Source organism: Oncorhynchus masou, chromosome 28, assembly GCF_036934945.1.
Source record: "Oncorhynchus masou masou isolate Uvic2021 chromosome 28, UVic_Omas_1.1, whole genome shotgun sequence".
In the NCBI taxonomy this organism is placed as follows: domain Eukaryota; kingdom Metazoa; phylum Chordata; class Actinopteri; order Salmoniformes; family Salmonidae; genus Oncorhynchus; species Oncorhynchus masou.
Window position 1 is genome coordinate 16,073,942 of NC_088239.1, and position 27,667 is coordinate 16,101,608.

The following is a 27,667-nucleotide window of genomic DNA, read 5'->3' on the forward strand; positions in this document are numbered from 1 at the left end:
AGGGAGGATGGGTAATTGCAGCTGAGTGTGAGCTGAAGGAGGAGAGAAACAGGAGAGGGGGAGGGGTGGTCCTCTAAAAACTCACAAGAAGCTGGCCAGTGAGAAGGGGGAGAGAGAATGCTCCCCATCAGTCAGACACAGCCACCACACACACGTGCAGAGAGAAAGAGGGAAGTGGAACACTCTGACTGGCGAGTCTGTGCTTCCTGTTGTGATCGAGGAGAGTGTCATGCTCTGCCACTTTGTCTAAACACCAGTCAGTCAGTCAGTCACATCATCACAGGCAGGCCAGACAGGACCAACTGTACTTTACTGTTCTATCACTCACAAACACACAAAACTAAGCTGCTATGTATTGGCCGAAAGGCTATTCTATTCTGCGTTTTCCATCAACGACCCTACATTAACTTGAATTAGGCTATTGCATTTCTTAAACCTTACACTTGTGGGAATTGGCCTACAGTGCCTTCAGAAAGTATTCATACCTCTTGACTTATTCCACATTTTGTTGTTACAGCCTGAATTCTAAATTCATTAAAACACCCATCTACACACGATACCCCAATAATGACAGTTATTGTACATTTTATAGAAAAGAAAATATGAAAATATTTAATACACCCGAGTCAATACTTTGTAGAAACACCTTTGGCGGAGATTACGGCTTTGAGTCATCTTGAGTATGTATATCAGCATTGTACATCTGGATTTAGGGATTTTCTCCCATTCTTGCAGATTTTCTCAAGCTCTGTTAAGTTAATGGGGAGCAGCAATCTTCAAGTCTTCTACAGATTTTCAATGGGATTCAAGTCTGTGGTTTGGCTGGGCCACTCTATCAGACTTTCACATTCTTGTTATGAAGCCATTCAAGCGTTGCTTTGGCTGTATGCTTGGGGTCATTGTCCTGTTGGAACGTAAATCTTTGCCCCCAGTCTAAGGACGTTTGCACTCTAAAGCAGATCCTTTTCAATCTCCCAGTCCCTGCCCCATAGCATGATGCTGCCACAAATTTGCAAACATTTCTAAAAACATGTTTTCATTTTGTCATTAATTTGTATTTTGTGTAGATTTGTGAGCAAAAAGGTAGATTTATCAATGTTGAGTTCAGGCTGTAACAACAAAATGTGGAATGAGTAAAGAGGTATGAATACTTTCTGAAGGCACTATATGGATAGGGCTAAATTGAAATGATTCTTACAGAAGAATTTTGAAAAACGATATGCATTATTAGACTGAGAAAAAAAATTCCTATCAAATTGTATTTGTCACATGCTTCGTAAACAACAAGTGTAGACGAACAGGGAAATGCTTAATTATGCGTCCTTCCCAACAATGCAGAAAGCAAAAAAAGAGAAACAATAGAAAACTAACACGACGAATAAATACACAATGAGTAACAATGACTTGAGTATCACGGGGTACCAACACCGAGTCGATGTGCAGAGGTACGAGGTAATGGAGGTAGATATGTACATATAGGCAGGGATAAACTTACTAGGCAACAGGATTAGTAGCAGCAGCGTATGTGATGAGTCAAAAGAGTTAGTGCGAAGAGTCAATGCACATAGTCCAGCTATTGGTTAACTATTCAACTACACTGAACAAAATATAAACGCAACATGTAAAGTGTTGGTCCCATGTTTTACGAGCTGAAATAAAAGATCCCATTTGCACAAAAAGCTATTTTCGCCCAAATTTTCTGCACAAATTTGTTTATATTCCAGTTAGTGAGCATTTGTCCTTTGCCAAGACAATCCATCCACCTGACAGGTGTGGCATATCAAGAAGCTGATTAAACAGCATGATCATTACACAGGTAATTTAATAATCATGCCAGATAATTTAATATCAGTTTCTTTACCATTAATTTCTTTACCATAAGCTGCATCCAATGTCAGTAAGTCACACCGGCCTCACAACCGCAAACCATGGTGTGTGGGCCCGCGGTTTACTGATGTCAACATTGTGAACAGAGTACCCCATGGTGGCGTTGGGGTTATGGTATGAGCAGGCATAAGCTACAGACAATGAGCACAATTGCATTTTATCGATGGCAATTTGAATGCACAAAAATACCGTGACGAGATCCTGAGGCCCATTTTTTGGGGGTTGTATCTGTGATTAACAGATGCATATCTATATTCCCAGTCATGTGAAATGCATAGATTTTATTTATTTATTTAAATGGACCGATTTGGCATGCTTGTATGCCATCAAAGCGGTATTTATTATAATACTCAACGTCTCATCTTTCCAAATACATTGAGTCTTCGTAATTAACAGCAAATCCCTCACTCAGACAACAAAAATATTGCATAACTGACCCCATATAGCAGGAGGGAGGGGAGGGGGCACTTGTCACGAGTGGTGCTGAAGTTCAGAATGACTGTATGTCAAAACCCATAAAGAGCTGTGATGCGCAGAGCCTGAGCTCTGATGTCATGTATAGCATGTTACTGTACAGCCACTGCATTCCAATGTACAGTTGAAGTTTACATACACCTTAGCCAAATACATTTAAACTCAGTTTTTCACAATTCCTGACATTTAATTCTAGTACAAATTCCCTGTCTTAGGTCCATTAGGATCACCACTTTATTTTAAGAATGTGAAATGTCAGAATAAAGGTAGAGAGAATGATTTATTTCAGCTTTTATTTCTTTCATCACATTCCCAGTGGGTCAGAAGTTTACATACACTCAATTACTATTTGGTAACATTGCCTTTAAATTGTTTAACTTGGGTCAAACGTTTTGGGTCGCCTTCCACAAGCTTCCCACAGTAAGTTGGGTGAATTTTGTCCCATTCCTCCTGACAGAGCTAGTGTAACTGAGTCAGGTTTGTAGGCCTCCTTGCTCGCACATGCTTTTTCAGTTTTGCCCACAAATGTTCTATGGGATTGAGGTCCGGGCTTTGTGATGGCCACTCCAATACCTTGACTTTGCTGTCCTTAAGCCATAACTTTGGAAGTATGCTTGGGGCCATTGTCCATTTGGAAGACACATTTGCGACCAAGCTTTAACTTCCTGACTGATGTCTTGAGAGGTTGCTTCACTATATCCACATCATTTTCCTTCCTCATGTTGTCATCTTTTTTGTGAAGTTCACCAGTCCCTCCTGCAGCAAAGCACCCCCACAACATGATGCTGCTACCCCCATGCTTCATGGTTGGGATGGTGTTCTTTGACTTGCAAGCCTCCCCCTTTTTCCTCCAAACATAACGATGGTCATTATGGCCAAACAGTTCTATTTTTGTTTCATCAGACGAGGAGATTTCTCCAAAAAGTACAATCTTTGTCCCCATGTGCAGTTGCAAACCGTAGTCTGGCTTTTTAATGACTGGTTTGGAGCAGTGGCTTCTTCCTTGCTGAGTGGCCTTTCAGGTTATGTCGACATAGGACTCGTTTTACTGTGGATATAGATACTTTTGTACCTGTTTCCTCCAGCATCTTCACAAGGTATTTTGCTGCTGTTCTGGGATCGATTAGCACTTTTCGCACCAAAGTACGGTCATCTCTAGGACACAGAACACGTCTCCTTCCTGAGCGGTATGACGGCTACGTGGTCCCATGGTGTTTATACTTGCATACTATTGTTTGTACATATGAACGTGGTACCTTCAGGCGTTTGGAAATTGCTCCCAAGGATGAACCAGACTTGTGGGGGTCTACAATTTTTGTTCTGAGGTCTTGAATGATTTCTTTTGATTTTCCCATGATGTCAAGCAAAGAGGCACTGAGTTTGAAGGTAGGCCTTGAAATGCATCCACAGGTCCATCTCCGATAGGCTAATTGACATCATTTGAGTCAATCAGAAGCTTCTAAATCCATGACATAATTTTCTGGAATTTTCCATGCTGCTTTAAAGGCACAGTCATCTTAGTGTATGTAAACTTCTGACCCACTGGAATTGTGATACAGTGAATTGTAAGTGAAATAATCTGCCTGCAAACAATTGTTGGAAACATTACTTGTCATGCACAAAGTAGATGTCATAACCAACTTGCCAAAACTATAGTTTGTTAACAAGAAATGTGTGGAGTGGTTGAAAAACAAGTTTTAATGACTCCAACCTAAGTGTATGTAAACTTCTAATATAGGTACCTATCAGTGTCCAAATCTGCCATTTTCAACCCGTATACAGGTACAAGTAGGCCATACAAAGATAATCCACAACAACCAACTTTGGTCTTCTGTCTCTTGGCATGTAAAAGAGAGAGACTGTTAGGAGGGGGGAAGTTGACTTCTCTTGGTGTCAGGATGAGTGAGACCAGTCTCGAGCTGGCCTTAAGCTAGGCCCATCTCATGGCTAGCAAATTAATTACACCAACTACAATACCTCTCTTACCAATTGGCCTGGACCCTTTGTCGACACGGAGCCCCGCCGATCCATCTCAACTGGTCTGCTGACGTAATTCGGCCAATGTGCTCTTAACTGGCCTTTGCGTCATGGATGTTGGTGATGATTCATCTGATTCCCGGCCCGCTAGCTTCTTGAACGCCATGTCTCCCGCTCGCCTAGCATAGTCATCGACTACCAAATGTAGATGCTGCTCATTGGACCATATGATCACTCAGCTACACAGATGATGCCTGCTGGACTGTACATTAACACTGTACTTCATTTTGTTTATCTGTTGGCCCCAGCTTCGAACTCAGGCCCTGTGTGTAGCTAACTGACCCCCTCTGCCCATTCAACGCCATTTACCCGTTGTTGTCTCACCCGTTGTAGTCTTAGCTGTCCCAATCAACACCTGTGATTGCTTTATACCTTTCTCTAATGTCAATATGCCTTTATACTGTTGTTTCGAGCAGTTCTCATTGTTTTATTTTACTGCGGAGCCCCTAGTCCTGCTCAACATGCCTCAGATAGCCCCCTTGTACCACCACCCACACATGCGGAGACCACACCTAGCTTTACTGGCGCCTCCAGAAATGCAACCTCTCTCACAGTCACTCAATGCCTAGGCTTATCCCCCACTGTACTCGCACCCTACCATACCCTTGTCTGTACACTATGCCCTGACTCTATCCTACCACGCCCAGAAATCTGCTCCTTTTATTCTCTGTTCCCAAAGCACTAGACGACCAGTTTTTATAGCCTTTAGCCGTACCCTCATCCTCCTCCTCTGTTCCTCTGGTGATGTAGAAGTTAACCCAGGCGCTCTCATTTGTTGACTTTTGCAACCGTAAAAGCCTTGGGTTCATGCATGTTAACATCAGAAGCCTCCCCCCTAAGTTTGCTATATTCACTGCTTTAGCACACTCCACCAACCCTGATGTCCTAGCTGTGTCTGAATCCTGGCTTAGGAAGGCTACCAAAAATTCTGAAATTTCCATCCCCGATTACAACATTTTCCGTCAAGACAGAACTGCTAAAGGGAGAGGAATTGCAATCTACTGTAGAGAGCCTGCAGAGTTCTGTCATACTATCCAGGTCTATGCCCAAACAGTTTGAGCTTCTACTTTTAAAGATCCATCTCTCCAGAAATAAGTGCCTCACTGTTGCCACTTGTTATAGACCCACCCTGAGCTCCCAGCTGTGCCCTGGACACCATATGTGAATTGATTGCCCCCCATCTATCGTCAGAGTTCGTACTGCTAGGTGACGTAAATTGGGATATGCTTAACACCCCGGCTGTCCTATAATCTAAGGAACCTACCAGGTACAACCCCCAAATCCGTAAACATGGGCACCCTCATAGATCTCATCCTGACCAACTTTCCCTCTAAATACACCTCTGCTGTTTTAAACCATGATGTCAGTGATTACTGCCTCATGGCCTGTGTCTTATTATGCGTCCGCGGTCATACAACCATCCCTCATCACTGTCAAACACTTCCTAAAACACTTCTGCGAGCAGGCCTTTCTAATCATCCTGGCCCGGGTATCCTGGAAGGATATTAACCTCATCCCGTCAGTAGAGGATTCCTGGTTCTTTAAAAGTGCGTTCCTCACCATCTTATATAATGCCGTTTTCAATTTTTTTTAAACTAAGAACAGATATAGGCCTTGGCGTACTACACTAGCTTCAAATAGTTCCCGCGATATGCAACTTTTCAGGGAAGTCAGGAACCAATAAACACATTCAGTTAGGAAAGCAAAGGCTAGCTTTTTCAAACAGAAATTTGCATCCTGCAGCACTAATTCCCAAATGTTTTGGGACACTGTAAAGTCCATGGAGAATAAGAGTATCTCCTCCCAGCTGCCCACTGCACTGAGACTAGGAAACACTGTCACCACTGATAAATCCACGATTATCGAATTTCAATAAGCATTTCTCTACGGCTGGCCATGCTTTCCATCTAGCTACCCCAACCCCGGTCAACAGCTCTGCACCACCCGCAGCAACTGGCCCAAGCCTCCCCCCAACCCCGCTTCTCCTTCACCCAAATCCAGACAGCTTATGTTCTGAAAGAGTTGCAAAATCTGGACCCCTACAAATCAGCTGGGCTAGACAATCTGGACCCTCTCTTCCTCAAATTATCCACCGCCATTTTTGCAACCCCTAATACTAGTCTGTTCAGCCTCTTTCGTATCGTCTGAGATTCCTAAAGATTGGAAAGCGGTCACGGTCATACCCCTCTTTAAAGGGGGAGACACTCTAGACCCAAACTGTTAGATCTTTATCCATCCTGTCCTGCCTTTCTAAAGTCTTCGAAAGCCAAGTTAACAAACAGATCACTGACTATTTCGAATCCCACCGTACCTTCTCCACTCCGCAATCTGGTTTCTGAGCTGCCACGCTCAAGGTCCTAAACGATATAACCACCATCGATAAAATACAGTATTGTGCGGCTGTCTTCATCGACCTGGCCAAGGCTTTCAACTCTGTCAATCACTGTATTCTTATCGGCAGATTCAACAGCATTGGTTTCTCTGAATGCCTCGCCATGTTCACCAACTACTTCTAGGAGTTCAGTGTGTCAAATCGGAGGGCTTGTTGTCCGGACCTCTGGCAGTCTCTATGACAGGGTGCTACAGAGTTCAATTCTTGGGCCGACTCTTTTCTCTGAATATATCAATGGTGTCGCTCTTGCTGAGGGTGATTCTTTGATCTACCTCTACGCAGACGACACCATTCTGTATACATCTAGCCCTTCTTTGGAGACTGTGTTAATACCTTGGTGTCTGGCTAGACTGTAAACTCTCCTTCCAGACTCACATTAAGCATCTCCAATCCCAAGTGAAATCTAGAATCGCCTTCCTATTTCGCAGCAAAGCCTCCTTCACTCATGTTGCCAAACATACCCTCGTAAAACTGACTTTCCTACTAATCCTTGACTTCAGCGACATCATTTACAAAATAGCCTCCAACACTCTACTCAGACTGCATCCAATTTGCTATCACAGTGCCATCCGTTTTGTCACCAAAGCCCCATATGCTACTCACCATTGCGACCTGTAGGCTCTCATTGGCTGGTCCTCGCTAAATATTAGTCTCCAAACCCACTGGCTCAAAGTCATCTATAAGTCTTTGCTAGGTAAAGCTCTGCCTTATCTCAGCTCACTGGTCACCCACTTGTAGCACGCGCTCCAGCAGGTATATTTCACTGGTCATCCCCAAAGCCAACACCTACTTTTGCTGCCTTCCAGTTCTCTGCTGCCAATGACTGAAACAAATTGCAAAAAACACTGAAGTTGGAGATTTATATCTCTCTCTAACTTTAAGCGTCAGCTGTCAGAGCAGCTTACCGATCGCTGCAGCTGTACACAGGCCATCTGTAAATAGCCCATCCAACCAACTCCCTACCTCATCCCCATATTTATTTTTTCTGCTCTTTTGCACACCAGTATTTCTACTTACACATCCTCATCTGCACATATATCACTCCAGTGTAAATTGCTAAATTGTAATTACTTCACCACTATTGGCCTATTTATTGCCTTACAGTCAATAACACAATAGAAAGGTATGTTTGTTTATCCCGTGTGTAACACTGTTGTTTTTGTCACACTGCTTTGCTTTATCTGGGCCAGGTCGCAGTTGTAAATGAGAACTTGTTCTCAACTGGCCTATCTGATGAAATAAATAAAAAGAACGTTAGGAGGGAAGGTTGACTTCTCTTGGTGTCAGGAGAGAGACCGTTAGGACGGCAGGTGGCCTAGTGTTTAGAGGACCAATAACCGGAAGGTTGCAAGATCGAATCCCTGAGCTGACAAGGTAAAAATCTGTCGTTCTGCCCCTGAACAAGGCAGTTAACCCACTTCCTAGGCCGTCATTGAAAATAAGAATTTGTTCTTAACTGACTTGCCTAGTTAAATAAAGGTAAAGTATATATATTTTTTAAAGAATGGGAAGTTGACTTCTCTTGGTGTCAGGAGAGGGACCGTCAGGAGGGAAAGTTGACTTCTCTTGGTGTCAGGAGAGGGACCGTCAGGAGGGAAAGTTGACTTCTCTTGGTGTCAGGAGAGAGACCATCAGGAGGGAAAGTTGACTTCTCTTGGTGTCAGGAGAGAGACCATCAGGAGGGAAAGTTGACTTCTCTTGGTGTCAGGAGAGAGACAGTTAGGAGGGAAAGTTGACTTCTCTTGGTGTCAGGAGAGAGACAGTTAGGAGGGAAAGTTGACTTCTCTTGGTGTCAGGAGAGAGACTGTTAGGAGGGAAAGTTGACTTCTCTTGGTGTCAGGAGAGGGACCGTCAGGAGGGTAAGTTGACTTCTCTTGGTGTCAGGAGAGGGACCGTCAGGAGGGAAAGTTGACTTCTCTTGGTGTCAGGAGAGGGACCGTCAGGAGGGAAAGTTGACTTCTCTTGGTGTCAGGAGAGAGACAGTTAGGAGGGAAAGTTGACTTCTCTTGGTGTCAGGAGAGAGACAGTTAGGAGGGAAAGTTGACTTCTCTTGGTGTCAGGAGGGAAAGTTGACTTCTCTTGGTGTCAGGAGAGGGACCATCAGGAGGGTAAGTTGACTTCTCTTGGTGTCAGGAGAGGGACCATCAGGAGGGAAAGTTGACTTCTCTTGGTGTCAGGAGAGAGACAGTTAGGAGGGAAAGTTGACTTCTCTTGGTGTCAGGAGAGGGACCATCAGGAGGGTAAGTTGACTTCTCTTGGTGTCAGGAGGGAAAGTTGACTTCTCTTGGTGTCAGGAGAGGGACCATCAGGAGGGAAAGTTGACTTCTCTTGGTGTCAGGAGAGAGACAGTCAGGAGGGAAAGTTGACTTCTCTTGGTGTCAGGAGAGGGACCATCAGGAGGGAAAGTTGACTTCTCTTGGTGTCAGGAGAGAGACAGTCAGGAGGGAAAGTTGACTTCTCTTGGTGTCAGGAGAGGGACCATCAGGAGGGAAAGTTGACTTCTCTTGGTGTCAGTAGAGAGACAGTTAGGAGGGGGTAATAAATAGCCAACATGTGGTCATCGGATCTCTCCCTCCCTCTCCCCTTCTCTCCTTTCCCCCAAGTCCCTACCTAACCCAGTCTGTGAACTGACAAGCCAGCCTTGATAAAGATGGCTCCTCTCTCTCATACACGCACACTCACACAAAAACACTCTTCTACGTAAGACAACTCCCCACGACACCCGGCTGTAGCCACCAGTGGAATGCTTTGAAAAGGCATCCTTGCATCCTCCCTCTCTCTCCATCTCTCGCTCTCTCTCATATTTAACACAACGCTAGCTAGTTAGCGTGCTAACGTCGTGAGCGACCCAAAGGTGAACGGGTTATAAACAACACTGCTCTGTTAGTGCTGGGTGAGAGCAACCGCCCCCCCCCCCACTCCCAATGTTTGCTTTGAAGAGCATGTGTCAGTTTTGGCAGTTTGGCTCAGGGCTCATTGTCTCTCTATCTGCCTTGCTGGTAGAGGACTCAACTTCCTTATTTAATGTATTACTCATTGAACATAAAGCTGCAATATGTAACTTTTTGATGACCCGACCGAATTAACATAGAAATGTGAGTTGTAGATCTGTCATTCTCATTGAAAGCAAGTCTAAGAAGCGGTAATCTCTAGATCTGTTCTGTGTGCTATTTCTATTCTTCCCGTTCTTAAGTTTCGTTTTTGCTTCTTATACTTTCGGTTTTGTACACCAGCTTCAAACAGCTAAAAATATATATTCAGTTGTTTAGATGGTATAATGATTCTCTACACTAAAATTGCTTGTGTTGTCACATACTGAAATTATGCAAACTATTAGGAAATGGCAGAAAGATTTCTGCATATTGCGTCTTAAACAATGGTTGTAGTTTTGAGTCTAATACAAGTAGCAAAGTTGCTCAAGGTGATGCAAAGTTAGCCCTGGTTTAAACTCAATGCCTTCGGAAAGTATTTTCTACATTTTGTTACGTTACCACATTATTCTAAAATTGATTTTTTTTTTTAAAGACCATCCTCAGAAATCTACACACAATATCCCATAATGACAAAGCGAAAACAGGTTTTAGAAATTTTAGCAAATGCTTAACTTTTTTACATAAGTATTCAGACCCTTTGCTATGAGAATCTAAATTGAGCTCTGGTGCATCCTGTTTCCATTGACCATCCTTGAGATGTTTCTACAACTTGCTTGTTGTCCACCTGTGGTATATTCAATTGATTGGATGATTTTTAAAGGAACACACCTGTTTATGTAAGGTCCCACAGTTGGCAGTGCATGTCAGAGCAAAAACCAAACCATGAGGTCGAAGGAATTGTCCTAGACCTCCGAAAACGGATTGTGTCGAGGCACAGATCTGGGGAAGGGTACCAAAATAATTATGCAGTATTGAAGGTCCCCAAGAACACAGTGACCTCCGTCATTCTTAAATGGAAGAAGTTTGGAACCACAAAGACTCTTCCTAGAGCTGACTGCCCGGCCAAACTTAGCAATCGGGGGAGAAGGGCCTTGGTCAGGGAGGTGACCAAGAACCCGAGTCACTCTGACAGAGAACCAGAGTTCCTCTGTGGAGATGGGAGAACCTTCCAGAAGGACAACCATCTCTGCAGCACTTCGGCAATCAGGCCTTTATGGTAGAGTGGCCAGACGGAAGCCACTCCTCAGTAAAAGGCACATGACAGTCCGCTACAAGTTTGCCAAAAGGCACCTGAAGACTCTCAGGGCATGAGAAACAAGATTGTCTGGTCTGATGAAACCAAGATTGAACTCTTTGGCCTGAATGCCAAGCGTCATATCTGAAGGAAACCTGGCACCATCCCTACGGTGAAGCATGGTGGTGGCAGCATCAAGCTGTGTGGGTGTTTTCAGAGGCAGGTACTGGGAGACTAGTCAGGATCGAGGCAAAGATGAGCGGAGCAAAGTACTGAGAGATCCTTGATGAAAACCTGCTCCAGAGCTGAAAATATCTGTGCAGCAACTCTCCCCATCCAACCTGATAGAGCTTGAGAGGATCTGCAGAGAAGAATGGGAGAAACTCCCCAAATACAGGTGTGCCAGGCTTGTAGCGTCATACCCAAGAATATTTGAGTCCGTAATCATTGCCAAAGGTGTTTCAACAAAGTCCTGAGTAAAGGGTCTGAATACTTATGTAAATGTGACATTTACATTTTATTTATTTATAAATTAGCAAACATTTTTAAAACCCTGTTCGTTTTGTCATTATGGGTTATTTGTGTGTAGATTGCTGAGGATTTGTTATGTATTTAATAAGGTTTTGCAATAAGGCTGTAACCTAACAAAATAAGGAAAAAGTCAAGGGGTCTGAATACTTTCCGAAGGCACTAATTTTTAATAAAGTAAGGGAGACAGAATGGTGGCTTTAAATCTATGGAAACATGTCACAAGTGATTTGTCACCAGCGTTTTGTCCTCACACTGGTGTCCCCTCTAGACCAGCAGGAGGGCTGTGGTGCGACCACCCGTATGACCTTGTCAGCTGACTCATGCGGTTGCCAGATTGGTGGCAGACTGACTGTGTGTGGAAGGGGATGGTGGTGGCGGTTGCTATATTTAAATCAATGTCTTTGGCTTCTGCAAGTTGATTGATTGAGAGTATTTTCACATAGGACTTGAAACCTAAAAAAAATGGCTACAGTTTCCAATAATCTATTGAAATAGTTGATTGCATAGCCTAATACTTCCATTAATCAATCCAACTTCATGAACTTAGCTGGCTATATAATTAATATATATGAGCACCCTGTAATTAATTGAACACGATTATAAAGTTTTGCAAATAAAGTGTAACAACCAATGCAGATGTGTTGTTCAGATTGAGGTTAAAGAGTTACAGAAGTTGACAGGAGTTACAATGAAGAAAAGGAGAGAAGCCGAGAGAGCGAGTGTGAGAGAGGATGGAGGGAAGGACCGAGCAAGGCAGTCAGACAAAACAAGATGGAGAGAGGGGGAAGAAGAGGGAGAGCAAATGGAGGTGGGAGGAGTCTGAGAGGAAGGGAGTGCGAGCTGCAAGGGGCCCAACGATAGATGAGGGTAGGGGAGGGGACAGGACAGGATAGGACAGGAGAAGAGAGGAGAGGCGTGGAGAGGCATTCTTCTTTGCTGCTCTTTGGCACAGTGTGGAGACTTTTCCATCCACACACACACACAGTGTAGTGTCTGTGTGTAGGATGGGGGGGGGGGTCAAAGCTGTAGTGAGAGTGATGGCTGGGAACAGATGTAGTAACAGCAGCCACTGCTGCCCCTCCTCCCCCGCACCATCTACACGCATGCACACACTCCTCTCCTGTAACACACAGCACTTTCTCTCCATGAGAGTGTGTTGGAATCTCCAAACAAGTGCAACACTCTCCTCCAGTTGCCTGCTTTGAAACATCACAACAGAAATCTGGAAACCTAGCACGGCTCTTGTGCAATCTCTCTCCTCTCCCCACACCTTTTTTTCCGCTTGGCCTTCTTTCGTTTCTCCAACTCCCCTCTGCATCGGTATCTCTTCTCTCCTCCCTCTCCTCCTGTCTCTCCCCCTCTTTCTTTCCTCCATCTATCCCTCTTTCATCCTTCCTCTCCTCTCCCCTCTCCCTCTTCTCGGTTCCCACCATCTGTTGCAGTTCATTTTAGCAGGCCATAAAAAGTGCTGCCCAAGCGTTTGATCCACCAATCAGAGTGCGGGATGGAGGGAGGGGGTAATACTCAGCTAATGAAAGAAAACAAATCCACGGCTAATCTTGAAATCTGCGGTTAACACACACACACCCCTTGGCCAACCCCCCCACTATTCAACATGACCATATTACTTAGTCTGTGCTTTGTATTGCTAGTTAGAGCTGCTACTCCATTAGCTACATACTACTCCACAATACTTTGGTAGTTGTAAACCAGTGGCTTTCATTATTTTTTTCCATTATTTAATAAGGTAGTGAGTTTTAATGACTCTGGTGGTCTGGGCATGGTGCTACTTGCAACACCAGGGAGTTTATGGTTTTTATATCCTGTGTGCGAGTGATTCCTCACAAAAACCCAGACAAAAACAATGTAATCCATAGAATAGTACTTTGGAGGAAGGATTGTTGATATTTATTTGACATTTGTATCTAAAAGCATAATTAAGAAATAAGTGATCAAAGTTGGCATATTTATAACATTTTGGCCTTACCCAGGCCTCCTTCAAGACTCCAGTGTTTCATCTGTAGGTGCTATAAGGCATTGGTGTCATATGAAGCTTTACAGCTTGCTCTGTAATATGAGTACTAGTAGTGTTTTGATTTCAAAACAACTTTTTTTAACATTTGATTTGTCCCCCAAAAATGATAGTGTGTAAGGAAAGTATTCAGGCCATTGACTTTTTCCACATTCTGTTTCATTACAGCCTTATTCAAAAATGATTTACATAGTCCCCCCCATCAATCTTCAGACAATACCCCATAATGACAAAGCAAAAACAGGTTTTTAGAAATGTTTGCTAAAGTTTATTTATTTTTTATTTTTTTAACTATCACATTTACATAAGTATTCAGACCCTTTACTCAGTACTTTGTTGAAGCACCTTTTGGCTTCAACAGCCTCAAGTCTTCTTGGGTAGGATGCTACAAGTTTGGCACACCTGTATTTGGGGAGTTTCTCCCATTCCTCTCTGCAGATCCTCTCAAGCTCTGTCAGGTTGGATGAGGAGCGTCGTTGCACCGCTATTTTCGGGTCTCTCAGGGATTTTCGATCGGGTTCAAGTCCGGGCTCTGGCTGGGCCGCTCGGACATTCAGAGACTTGTCCCGAGCTACTCCTGCATTGTCTTGGCTGTGTGCTTAGGGTCATTTTCCTGCTGGAAGGTGAACCTTCGGATCAGTCTGAGGTCCTGAGCACTCTGGAGTTGGTTTTCATCAACGATCACTATGTACTTTGATCCGTTCATCTTTCCCTCGATCCTGACTAGTCTCCCAGTCCCTGCTGCTGAAAAACTGCATGATGCTGACACCACCATATTTTACCGTAGGGATGGTGCCAGGTTTCCTCCAGATGTGACGCTTGGCATTCAGGCCAAAGAGTTCAATCTTGGTTTCATCAGACCAGACAATCTTGTTTCTCATGGTCTGAGAGTCTTTAGGTACCTTTTGGCAAGTTCCAAGCGGACTGTCATGTGCCTTTTACTGAGGAGTGGCTTCCGTCTGGCCACTCCACCATAAAGGCCTTATTGGTGGAGTGCTGCAGAGACGGTTGTCCTTCTGGAAGGTTCTCCGAGCTCCACAGAGGAACTCTGGAGCTCTGTCAGAGTGATCATCGGGTCCTTGGTCACCTCCCTGACCAAGGCCCTTCTCCCCTGATTGCTCAGTTTGGTCGGGCGGCCAGCTCTAGGAAGTAAATAAGAATTTGTTCATAACTGACTTGCCTAGTTAAAGGTTATATAAAAAATAAATAAAAGAAGAGTCTTGATTCCAAACTTTGTCCATTTAAGAATGACAGAGGCTACTGTGTTCTTGGTGGACCTTCAGAGCTGCAGAATTGTTTTGGTACCCTTCCCCAGAACTGTGCCTCGACAAAATCCCACCAAAATCCCTCTGACATAAGTCTCAGAGCTCTACGGACTGCGCTGACATGCACTGTCAACTGTGGGACCTTAATATATAGATGCGTGCACCTTTCCAAATTATGTCCAATCAAGTTGTAGAAACATCTCAAGGATGATCAATGGAAACAGGATGCACCTGAGCTCAATTTCGAGTCTCATAGCAAATGGTCGGAATTCGTACGTCTGTTATTTCTATTTTTTTTTATTTTAATACATTTATAAAAATTTAAAAAACCTGTTTTCTCTTTGTTACTATGGGGTATTGTGTGTAGATTGCTGAGGATTTGTATTTATTTTATCCATTTTGGAATAAGGCTGTAACGTAACAAAATGTAGAAAAAGTTAAGGGGTCTGAATACTTTCCGAAGCCACTGTATATGATGTTGAACATAATATACTCTACTGGTTTATCAAAGTTCCAGTGTGGGATCTTTGCTAGTTTTAAAGTTATGATCCGATTTGTAAGCAGAGTGAACGTGAAAATGGATTCAAAATGGTGGCCCTCTACTGGTGATTTGCAAGATGTTTTTTTAAAATGTGTTTAACTAGACAAGTCAGTTAAGAACAAATTCTTATTTACAATGATGGCCTACTCCAGCCAAACCCTAACGACGCTGGGCCAATTGTGAGCTGCCATATGGGACACCCAATCATGGCCAGTTGTGATATAGCCTGGAGTCAAACCAGGGTCTGTAGTGATGCCTCTGAGAAGCGGTGCCTTAGCACTGAGATGCGGTGCCTTTAGACAGCTGCGTCACTCGGGAGCCCACTTGATGTGCAGTGATGCAAGTAAAGGACATAGTCTACTATTGGTTACATTCCCTACTATGCCAATTCCTCTGTATAAAATGGCCCATAACTGTTTTAAACTATCAAGGATCCCACTCTGGAACTTTGATATGCCTGTAGAGTAATTTATGTCAATGAAAAAAGGCGAAATATTTTGTACATGGGATGCAGTAGCTATAAGACTTGGAGTGAGACATGCACACACACCCCTCGCACTCTGACAGAAGGGTTTGTGACACTGCACCTGCTTAGGCCGTGTTGCTGTTTGTAATAGGGGTGTTGATGAGTAATCGTGTTTTCATTTAAGAAAATACATAGTGTTGGTATGCCTTCATCATAATAACTCCTACTGATTCCAGGGTTTTTCTTTATTTTTACTATTTTCTACATTGGGGAATGAAAGTGAAGACATCAACTATGAAATAACACATGGAATCATGTAGTAACAAAAAAGTGTAAAACAAATCAAAATATATTTGAGATTCTTCAAATAGCCACCCTGACAGCATTGCACACTCTTGGCATTCTCTCAACCAGCTTCATGAGGTAGTTACCTGGAATGCATTTCGATTGACAGGTGTGCCTTGTTTAAAGTTAATTTGTGGAATTTCTTTCCTCCTTAATGTGTTTGAGCCAATCAGTTGTCTTTTGACAAGGTAGGGGTGGTATACAGAAGATAGCCCTATTTGTTAAAAGACCACGTCCATATTATGGCAAGAACAGCTCAAATAAGCAAAGCGAAACGGCAGTCCATCATTACTTTAAGACATGAAGGTCAGTCAATACAGAACATTTCAAGAACTTTGAAAGTTTCTTCAAGTGCAGTCGCAAAAACCATCAAGCGCTATGATGAAACTGGCTCTCATGAGGGCCTCCACAGGAAAGGAAGACCCAGAGTTACCTCTGCCGCAGAGGATAAGTTTATTCGAGTTACCATCCTCAGAAATTGCAGCTCAAATTACTGCTTCACAGAGTTCAAGTAACAGACACATCCCAACATCAACTGTTCAGAGGAGACTGTGTGAATCAGGCCTTCATGGTCAAATTGCTGCAGAGAAATCACGACTAAAGGTAACCAATAAGAAGAAGAGACTTGTTTAGGCCAAGAAACACGAGCAATGGACATTAGACCGGTGTAAGTGAACAGATGATCTCTGCATGTGTGGTTCCCACTGTGAAGCATGGAGGAGGAGTTGTGAGAGTGCTTTGCTGGTGACACTGTCTGTGATTTATTTAGAATTCAAGGCACAATTAATCATCGTGGCTACCACAGCATTCTGCAGTGATACACCAACCCATCTGGTTTACGCTTAGTGGTCTATCATTTGTTTTTCAGCAGCACAATGACCCAAAACACTCGCCCAGGCTGTGTAAGGGCTATTTGACCAAGAAAGAGAGTGATGGTGCTGCATCTGATGACCTCGCCTCCACAATCACCTGACCTCAACCCAATTGAGATGGTTTGGGATGAGTTGGACTGCAAAGTGAAGTGAAAGCAGCCAACAAGTGCTCAGCATATGTGGGAACTCCTTCAAGACTTTTTGAAAAGCTTTCCAGGTGAGGCTGGTTGAGAGCATGCCAAGAGTGTGCAAAGCTGTCCACAAGGCAAAGAGTGGCTACTTTGAAGAATCTCAACCAACACTTTTTTGGTTACTACATGATTCCATGTGTTATTTCATAGTTTTGAGGTCTTCACTATTTTACAATGTAGAAAATAGTCAAACTAAATAAAAACCCTTGAATGAGTAGAAAAAATTAACTACAGTCAATAAAAAATGTATTGTTGGCATTTCAATTCCCTGTGTACCAAAATTGAACCTTGACCCCACAACCGCAATACATACCCATCCGTGGGTTTGGCGAACCATTACACCCTTAGTCTGTAATGCCACTTCTCTACTCCCTCCCGGGACTCACTAGAATAAACACAACCAGCCGTCACCAGTCTGTTCAAGCTCACCTCTTTCACCCACTCTCCCCCCTCATCTCCTCCTTTTCCTCTCCTCCATCTCATCTCTCTACTTCTCCATTTCCAAGGCTTTCCCCCCCTTTCATTTCTCTCTATCACCCTCAACTCCTGTCCTCCATCCCTTTATTTCTCTACCTTTTTTTATTCACTCTGGTTAGGGTGAGTCGTTTGGAAAGCCAATGTAGAGGAATGCAGACACTAAAACACACACACACACACCCACACACACTCCAACCCTCCCTCCATGAGGAGGAGGAAGTGGCCTGGACCGGAGAGGAGCTTCCTGTGGGGCTGTGAACGGGAATCTGCAATTAACGGGGTGGGGGGGGCTCTCTTATTTGGGCTCTCTCACCCCTCTTCTCTCCTCTTTCTTGCTTATTCTGTGTCTATCTCTCCTTCCCCCTTCTTTCTTTCCTTTTTCCATCTACCCCTCTCCTGCATCCTTCTCTTTTGTCCTCTCTCTCTGTCAGTTGTCTGTTTTTCGGTCACCGTCTGTATTAGCTGGATCTCCTGTGATACTGTGTCATAGCATGTTAGCTGGGCCAGATAACAATAGTAGGCAAAGTTAGGGATGTGTGCTGGATACAGGATGGGCCTGGGGGGATGGTACAGAAAACGCCAGTCTAACATGGAGTTAGAGATTAGCCCCCCCCCAAACCCTCCCATCGGAGACTGGCCCGGGTGCGGAGAGTGGATAGGGAAACCAAGGGCTTGAATCTGTGTGTGCTTGACTGGGTAGTGGCTGGGGGCCTATGGCTTTACTTGACCATGGACCATAGACACTATTGGTGGCCTGCTGTGATTGGTTTCTTACTCAATTGTTGTTTTTTAAATTTTATTTCACCTTTATTTAACCAGGTAGGCTAGTTGAGAACAAGTTCTCATTTGCAACTTCAACCTGGCCAAGATAAAGCATAGCAGTGTGAACAGACAACAACAGAGTTACACATGGAGTAAACAATTAACAAGTCAATAACACAGTGGAAGAAAAAAGAGAGTCTATATACATTGTGTGCAAAAGGCATGAGGAGGTAGGCGAATAATTCCAATTTTGCAGATTAACACTGGAGTGATAAATGATCAGATGTACAGGTAGAGATATTGGTGTGCAAAAGAGCAGAAAAGTAAATAAATATAAACAGTATAGGGAAGAGGTAGGTAAAATTGGGTGGGCTATTTACCAATAGACTATGTACAGCTGCAGCGATCGGTTAGCTGCTCAGATAGCAGATGTTTGAAGTTGGTGAGGGAGATAAAATTCTCCAACTTCAGCGATTTTTGCAATTCGTTCCAGTCACAGGCAGCAGAGAACTGGAACGAAAGGCGGCCAAATGAGGTGTTGGCTTTAGGGATGATCAGTGAGATGCATCTGCTGGAGCGCGTGCTACGGGTGGGTGTTGCCATCGTGACCAGTGAACTGAGATAAGGCGGAGCTTTACCTAGCATGGACTTGTAGATGACCTGAAGCCAGTGGGTCTGGCGACGAATATGTAGCGAGGGCCAGCCGAATAGAGCATACAGGTCGCAGTGGTAGGTGGTATAAGGTGCTTTAGTAACAAAACGTATGGCACTGTGATAAACTGCATCCAATTTGCTGAGTAGAGTGTTGGAAGCTATTTTGTAGATGACGTCGCCGAAGTCGAGGATCGGTAGGATAGTCAGTTTTACTAGGGTAAGTTTGGCGGCGTGAGTGAAGGAGGCTTTGTTGCGGAATAGAAAGCCGACTAGATTTGATTTTAGATTGGGGATGTTTGATATGAGTCTGGAAGGAGAGTTTACAGTCTAGCCAGACACCTAGGTACTTATAGATGTCCACATATTCTAGGTCGGAACCATCCAGGGTGGTGATGCTAGTCGGGCGTGCGGGTGCAGGCAGCGAACGGTTGAAAAGCATGCATTTGGTTTTACTAGCGTTTAAGAGCAGTTGGAGGCCACGGAAGGAGTGTTGTACGGCATTGAAGCTCGTTTGGAGGTTAGATAGCACAGTGTCCAAGGAAGGGCCAGAAGTATACAGAATGGTGTCGTCTGCGTGGAGGTGGATCAGGGAATCGCCCGCAGCAAGAGCAACATCATTGATATATACAGAGAAAAGAGTCGGCCTGAGAATTGAACCCTGTGGCACCCCCATAGAGACTGCCAGAGGACCGGACAGCATGCTCTGTTATGCTGAGGATAGAAAGAAAGGGGAGGATATTTCATCCGCTTTCTCCCTCCCGCCCGCCCTCTCTTGTCTCATACGAGACAGGTTTAATGTCATAAAATACAGGCTATCATGTCTAGCTAGCGACATCAACTCTGCCAGTATTCTTTCGCTCTCCCTATCACAAGGTCACCTTCCTCTTCCTCCTCCCCTCTGCATTAACCTTCAGCTCCTCAACCCCTCTAGGCCCTTCTTCCACTCCATAGCCAACCTATGCTCTAGTGCACACTGTGAAGTGCACTGCATACTCACTTCATTTACTATCTTCTGACTCCTCATGTTAACAAGTATGTACGTATGTGGAATCAGTATCTCTGCGCATGCCTTGTACTTTTTAAATTTATTGTAGTGAAAAATGCTAACGCTAGTAGCTAGCTACAGAACATTGTGCTAACGCTAGTAGCTAGCTACAGAACATTGTGCTAACGCTAGTAGCTAGCTACAGAACATTGTGCTAACGCTAGTAGCTATCTACAGAACATTGTGCTAACGCTAGTAGCTAGCTACAGAACATTGTGCTAACGCTAGTAGCTAGCTACAGAACATTGTGCTAACGCTAGTAGCTAGCTACGGAACATTGTGCTCATCTTAGTAGCTAGCTACGTTATCCTTACATATTTTGGGACTGGCAACATGTTGCTGGTAAACGTTAATGTAACTTCCTGAATTTAAATGGAATTGACCCCAACCCTGCAAAGTACCGACGCCTTCTTAGTTTTTGTGTATGTTGTGTTCCTGCAGTGATGGAGGGCGCCACAGAAGACAAGCGTCCGGGGGGAGGGGTGAGCGCTGAGTTGAGCACTGTAGAGACTGAACACTCTGAGGGGCAGGAAACCCCCGACTCCACACACACACAGGACGAGCACACAGGTGAGGGTGGTGTATGTGCCTGTGTCCATGTCCGAGTGTTCTTGTGTGTTGCAAAGCTGGTGTGTGTTCGTTTGCTTTTACTAACTGCGGTTTCCTCACTCTTCCCAGGGAGTAATGGAGCTATGGAGGAAGGAGAGGAGGAAGATGAAAATGGAGAGAATATGACAGAGGGCGTGGACTTGTCATCCATCAATGCCATGTTGTCAACGGTGATGAACGCAGGCCAGCTCAACGGCGCCATGGAGCCCTCCTCAGCCCCTGCCTCAACACCTTCCATCTCCATTAGCAAGACCACCCCACCCAGACCCACTAGTGTCAATCGCAATGCCAGGAGAAACACGGTACAAACACACACACACACGTAAAAAAAACGAACCGAGGAACAGGGAGGAGACTGAGTCAGTGTGGCATCACATTTGAAATGTGTCAACTGGTTGAAGTAGAAGAGAACACTACAGTAAAAGCTAGTTTTTCCACCAGGCTCCAACAATGATGTAAAGGTGTGTGTGTGTGTGTGTGTGTGTGTGTGTGTGTGTGTGTGTGTGTGTGTGTGTGTGTGTGTGTGTGTGTGTGTGTGTGTGTGTGTGTGTGTGTGTGTGTGTGTGTGTGTGTGTGTGTCAGTACCGAGGGATGGGGGGTGGTTTGTAGGGGCAGGTGAAGAAGCATCCCCCCGTCTCACTCCACAACTCTCGCGTTCCAGCTTCAAACGAATTAGTGACAAATGGTCCCTCCCTCTCAATTCCCCTTTTGTTCCCCCGGCCATGGGTTACGTGGCTCCTATTAAAGCATGGGATTGGGTGCCATAATGCTCGGGTGTAGGACAAACAGTTGTCACTTATGGCGCGCACGCACACACACACACACACACACAGCCTGGAAGAGCCATCCAGGACCAGAGTTGTAGGCCGACCTACCCCTGACATGCAGAGTGTCAGAGTACTTCACATCCCCTTACAGGAGGGGCCAGGTTCTCAGGTGCTCACCTCTTGAGGAAACCGGCTTAAAGCCTATTACGTAATTTACCAGATTGTCAGCTCTAACATAGGCCACACACAGCTATAGCATCAACGCATGCTACCAGGTGAAGAGGTTGTCACTAGTGGCAGCTTGCAGGGTTCACACTGTGCTGTGGTTTGGAAAGAGCAGCAGAAAAAAAGGAAATGGGGTCACATCTTTTGCTGAAAACCTAAAACTCAATTCAGTTCTCGCGCGCTCGCTGTCCATCCTGCAGTCTAGACACGCACACACACGCGCACACACACACACACACTGGAGAATGAATGATTAAGGATGTTTCTTGACCTCTGTTGCCACACACTATACAGTGGAGTTGAGCACCAGATCACTTGAGTCTGTGTGTGGACTGAAAATGTCTACAATGCACTGGATGCCAGCGAGACGAAGGGCTGTGAAACAGACTTGAGCCCAAGCCAGCGGTGCAAAGGAACTGAACAATTCCTTTACTAGGCCTCTCCAAGAGAGGAAAAGGAAGTGCTTCCTAGAGATTGTTTTTGAAGATTCTCTGTCTGTGTGTGAAAGAAAGTATGCATATTTGTGTGCAAGTCGGTTTTCTGTGTGCATGCATCTAATTTTGTTTCTGCCACCTTTACACTTATACAGTGTGTGCGTGCATGGGCCGATCCATGACAGTCCAGTGCTATGTTCAGTCAGTCCGAGTTAATTATCAGCTGTAGTGTCAACAGGAGAGAGAGAGGAAGGTGGGACCTGGGGTGTAGGGTTACACTGAGCTCAAGGTGAAACATCCCCCTCACCATTCTCCACAAACAACATAACACGCATACATGCAAGAAGACAAACGCATCATACCGCACACACACACCCAGGCTACAGGCGAATGAGTGTCAGGGTCAAATCCAAAACTCGCTGGGACGAGCAGGTGCAATTCTCTTGTCTAATTTCGACCGCAGAATACAGATCATCAATGGGGGGGGTCTGCCAGACAAAAGCAAAGTACATTTTTCACCTATATTATTTTGCCCTGACCATTCTGGTCTTTATTATCAAAAGAATATTAGTAATGACATTGCTGTATATCCCTCCACTCATGCAGAAGGATAGGATGGCAGACCCTATGGTGAATGAAGTCGCCATCAGTGCTTCAGGCCCCACCAACCACAGCCCAACTATACAATAGTTATGAAAGCCACGATGACCAAGTGTTTTTATGGTATAGACTGGTTGGTTGTTTAGCAACAAAACCGATGAATGCGCAACTGTGGGGCGAAACAGATGGGGTTGGCTTAGATTGTTAACTATTTCGTCTCCAATGTTTACTGAAAACATAAATACATTTGCACAATGAGCAATTGTTTCTCAAATACATCGTTAAAGTTATTGGTTAGCTAACTTGCGAATTTGAGCCATATTAGCATTGACATCAGTTAAAAAACCTCAAAACAAGACATGGTATCAAGAAAAAGAAGAAACAAGCTGAAATGAGCCGCTTATGATTCCTCACATGACAGTTCCTTGTCATCATTGCTAGCTATCTGGCCATGCAGAATTACAACAACACAGACATTTGCCCCATTTGAAGCTTGCGCATTGTCAGCCATCCCATCTATTGCCAACCCTCTCAAACTTCTCCCAACGATGAAAGCTTAATCATTTCTAACATACCTAGCGATCCACAATTATTATTATTATTATTTTTTTTTCATGCGTCTTTTATACTTTCCAATATCAAATTTAGCCGCAGTGGAAAGTTCTTGTCTCACCTGTCAATGGGATGAATCCCAACGCGCATAACCCAGATCCTCCATTGACACAGTATGCTCCCATCTTGCCTCTCTTATTAGTTGTAACTTGTGGTCTTGTGTGTCTGCTTTACAGGATGCCAAAGACGTCAATACAGATTTCATCTGTCCGCTGTGTGACAAAGACTGTATGACCCAGCACCAGCTCACTATGCACATCCGACAGGTAACACTACTATTACCATTACTACTTCTGCTGCTACTTCTACTACTTCTACTACTTCTGCTGCTGCTACTCCTACCACCACCACTACTACCTCTGCTTCTACTACTATTTCTGCTGCTACTCCTACCACCACCACCACTACTACCTCTGCTTCTTCTACTACCACCACCACCACCACCACTACTGCTTCTACGACTGCTACTTCTACTCCTACTACCACCACCACTAACTTCTGCTACTTATACTCCTACTACTACTACTACTACTACTACTACCGCCGCCGCTTCTATTCCTACTACTACTACTACTTCTGCTGCTACTCCTACTACCAAAACTACTACTACTTCTGCTGCTACTCCTACTCCTACTACTACTTCTGCTGCTACTCCTACTACCACTACCACTACCACCACCACTACTACTTCTGCTTCTACTACTACTACTGTTGCTACTTCTACTCCTCCTACCACTACTTCTGCTTCCACTACTTCTGCTTCCACTACCGCTACTACTACTGCTGCTACTATCGCTACTGCTAATAGTACTGCTACTACCGCTGCTACCACTACTACTACCACTAATACTACTGCTACTACCACTACCGCTGCTACCGCTACTAGCACTACAACTACTGCTACTACTGCTGCTACCACTAATACTACTTCTACTACCACTACCGGTGCTACCATTACTACCGCTACTACTACGGCTAATACCGCTACTGCTACTACCGCTACTGCTGCTACTACTGCTACTACTACTGCCACTGCTATTACTGCTACTACTACTACTGCTACTACTGCCACTACCACTACTACCACCACTACCACTGCTACTACTGTTACTACTGCTATTACTACTGCTCCTACCGCTATTATTACTGCTACTACCTCTATTACTGCTACTACCGTTACTACTGCTACTATTACTACCACTACTACTGCTACTACTGCTGCTGCTGCCGCTACTACTGCTGCCACTACTACTGCTACTACCGCTATTACTACTGCCTCTACTACTGCAGCTACTACTGTTACTACTACTACTACTGCTGCTGCTGCTACTACTACTGATACTACCGCTACTACTACTGCTACTACTGCTACTACCACTACTACCACTACTACCACTACCGCCACTACTGCTACTACCACTACCGCCACTACTGCTACTACCACTACTACTACTGCTGCCACTACTACTGCTACTACCGCTATTACTGCTACTGCCACTACTGCTACTACCACTGCTTCTACCACTGCTTCTACCACCGCTACCACTACCACTGCTACTACTGCCACTACCACTACTACAACTTCTACTACCACTACTACAACTGCTACTACCACTACTACTGCTGCTACTACTACCGCTGCTGCTGCTACTGCTACTACCGATACCGTTACTGCTACTACCACTACTACCGCTACTACTGCTACTACCACTACTACTGCTACTACCACTACTACTGCTACTACCACTACTACTGCTACTACCACTACTACTGCTACTACCACTACTACTGCTACTACCACTACTACTGCTACTACCACTACCACTGCTACTACTGCTACTACCACTACTGCTACTACCGCTACTACCACTACCGCCACTACTGCTACTACTACTACTACTACTACTACTACTGCTGCCACTACTACTGCTACTACCGCTATTACTGCTACTGCTATTACTGCTACTGCCATTACTGCTACTACCACTGCTACTACCACTGCTACTACTGCCACTACCGCTACTACAACTTCTACCACCACTACTACAACTGCTACTACTACCGCTGCTGCTGCTACTACTACTACTACTACTACTGATACCGTTACTGCTACTACCACTACTACTGCTACTACTGCTACTACCGCTACTACCGCTACTACTGCTACTACCGCTACTGCTACTACCACTACTGCTACTACCACTACCGCCACTACTGCGACTACTACTACCGCTACTACTGCTGCCACTACTACTGCTACTTCCGCTACTGCTGTTACTGCTACTACCGCTACCACTACTACTGCTACCACCACTACTACTGCTACCACCACTGCTGCTACTACTACTACTTCTACTGATACTACTACTTCTACTGATACTACTACCACTGATACTACTACTACTACTACTGCTGCTGCTACTACTACTGCTGCTGCTGCTACTGCTACTGCTGCTACTGCTACTGCTACTGCTACTGCTGCTGCTGCTACTACTACTACTTCCTCTCGCTCTCTGACATTCAGTAATGGAAGTAATAATGTATAATGTGTCGTAATAATATCTCTTTCGCTGTCTCTCCCCTCCCAGCACAACTCGGACAATGGGGCGACGGACCACTCATGCAGCATCTGTGGCAAGGCCCTGAGCTCAGCCAGCTCGCTGGACCGCCACATGCTAGTGCACAGCGGAGAGAGGCCCTACAAATGCTCCTTCTGCGGCCAGACCTTCACCACCAACGGCAACATGCACAGGTCAGACACGCACAAATACTCTGACTCATTCTCCACCTTGCTCAGTATTAAAGGGCTACCTACTAATGTTTAGGCATTGTGGTGGGGGCGGATGTGATTTCTGCATTTGGCGTTGTTTTTATTTTTGCGCATCACACACAGGCTAGAAGAAAATGTCTCATTGCTAATGTGCGCCTGTACAGCACCTCACAAAATGAACATTAAGAAATTTAGTGGACTGTGTTAACTTCTTGGTGACGGGGCAGTATTTTCACGTCCGGATGAAATGCATGCCCAAATTCAACTGCCTGCTACCCATCCCCAGTAGATAAGATATGCATATTATTAGTTGATTTGGATAGAAAACACTCTGAAGTTTCTAAAACGGTTTGATTCATGTCTGTGAGTACAACAGGACGTACAGTGCCTTGCGAAAGTATTCGGCCCCCTTGAACTTTGCGACCTTTTGCCACATTTCAGGCTTCAAACATAAAGATATAAAACTGTATTTTTTTGTGAAGAATCAACAACAAGTGGGACACAATCATGAAGTGGAACGACATTTATTGGATATTGAAAAACTTTTTTAACATCAAAAACTGAAAAATTGGGCTTGCAAAATTATTCAGCCCCTTTACTTTCAGTGCAGCAAACTCTCTCCAGAAGTTCAGTGAGGATATCTGAATGATCCAATGTTGACCTAAATGACTAATGATGATAAATACAATCCACCTGTGTGTAATCAAGTCTCCGTATAAATGCACCTGCACTGTGATAGTCTCAGAGGTCCGTTAAAAGCGCAGAGAGCATCATGAAGAACAAGGAAGACACCAGGCAGGTCCGAGATACTGTTATGAAGAAGTTTAAAGCCGGATTTGGATACAAAAAGATTTCCTAAGCTTTAAACATCCCAAGGAGCACTGTGCAAGCGATAATATTGAAATGGAAGGAGTATCAGACCACTGCAAATCTACCAAGACCTGGCCGTCCCTCTAAACTTTCAGCTCATACAAGGAGAAGATTGATCAGAGATGCAGCCAAGAGGCCCATGATCACTCGGGATGAACTGCAGAGATCTACAGCTGAGGTGGGAGACTCTGTCCATAGGACAACAATCAGTCGTATATGGCACAAATCTGGCCTTTATGGAAGAGTGGCAAGAAGAAAGCCATTTCTTAAAGATATCCATAAAAAGTGTTGTTTAAAGTTTGCCACAAGCCACCTGGGAGACACACCAAACATGTGGAAGAAGGTGCTCTGGTCAGATGGAACCAAAATTGAACTTTTTGGCAACAATACAAAACGTAATGTTTGGCGTAAAAGCAACACAGCGCATCACCCTGAACACACCATACCCACTGTCAAACATGGTGGTGGCAGCATCATGGTTTGGGCCTGCTTTTCTTCAGCAGGGACAGGGAAGATGGTTAAAATTGATGGGAAGATGGATGGAGCCAAATACAGGACCATTCTGGAAGAACTGAGACTGGGATGGAGATTTGTCTTCCAACAAGACAATGATCCAAAACATAAAGCAAAATCTACAATGGA

General features: G+C 44.5%; 1 protein-coding gene across 5 annotated transcripts in view; it reads left to right on the forward strand.

The window, feature by feature from the left end:
- The window catches only part of LOC135517260 (ras-responsive element-binding protein 1-like), a 78,392-nt gene that overhangs the window by 30,363 nt on the left and 20,362 nt on the right, over positions 1-27,667 (forward strand). For 4 of the 5 annotated variants that reach the window (XM_064941396.1, XM_064941397.1, XM_064941392.1 and 1 more), the window contains 4 exons: positions 20,580-20,708; positions 20,817-21,049; positions 23,562-23,651; positions 25,974-26,137. In XM_064941396.1, the coding sequence (XP_064797468.1) occupies positions 20,582-20,708; positions 20,817-21,049; positions 23,562-23,651; positions 25,974-26,137 (614 nt within the window). In that variant the 5' untranslated portion in view covers positions 20,580-20,581. Of the gene's footprint in view, positions 1-16,918; positions 17,227-20,579; positions 20,709-20,816; positions 21,050-23,561; positions 23,652-25,973; positions 26,138-27,667 lie in introns of those variants that run through there. The other variant, XM_064941394.1, reaches the window with a different exon arrangement.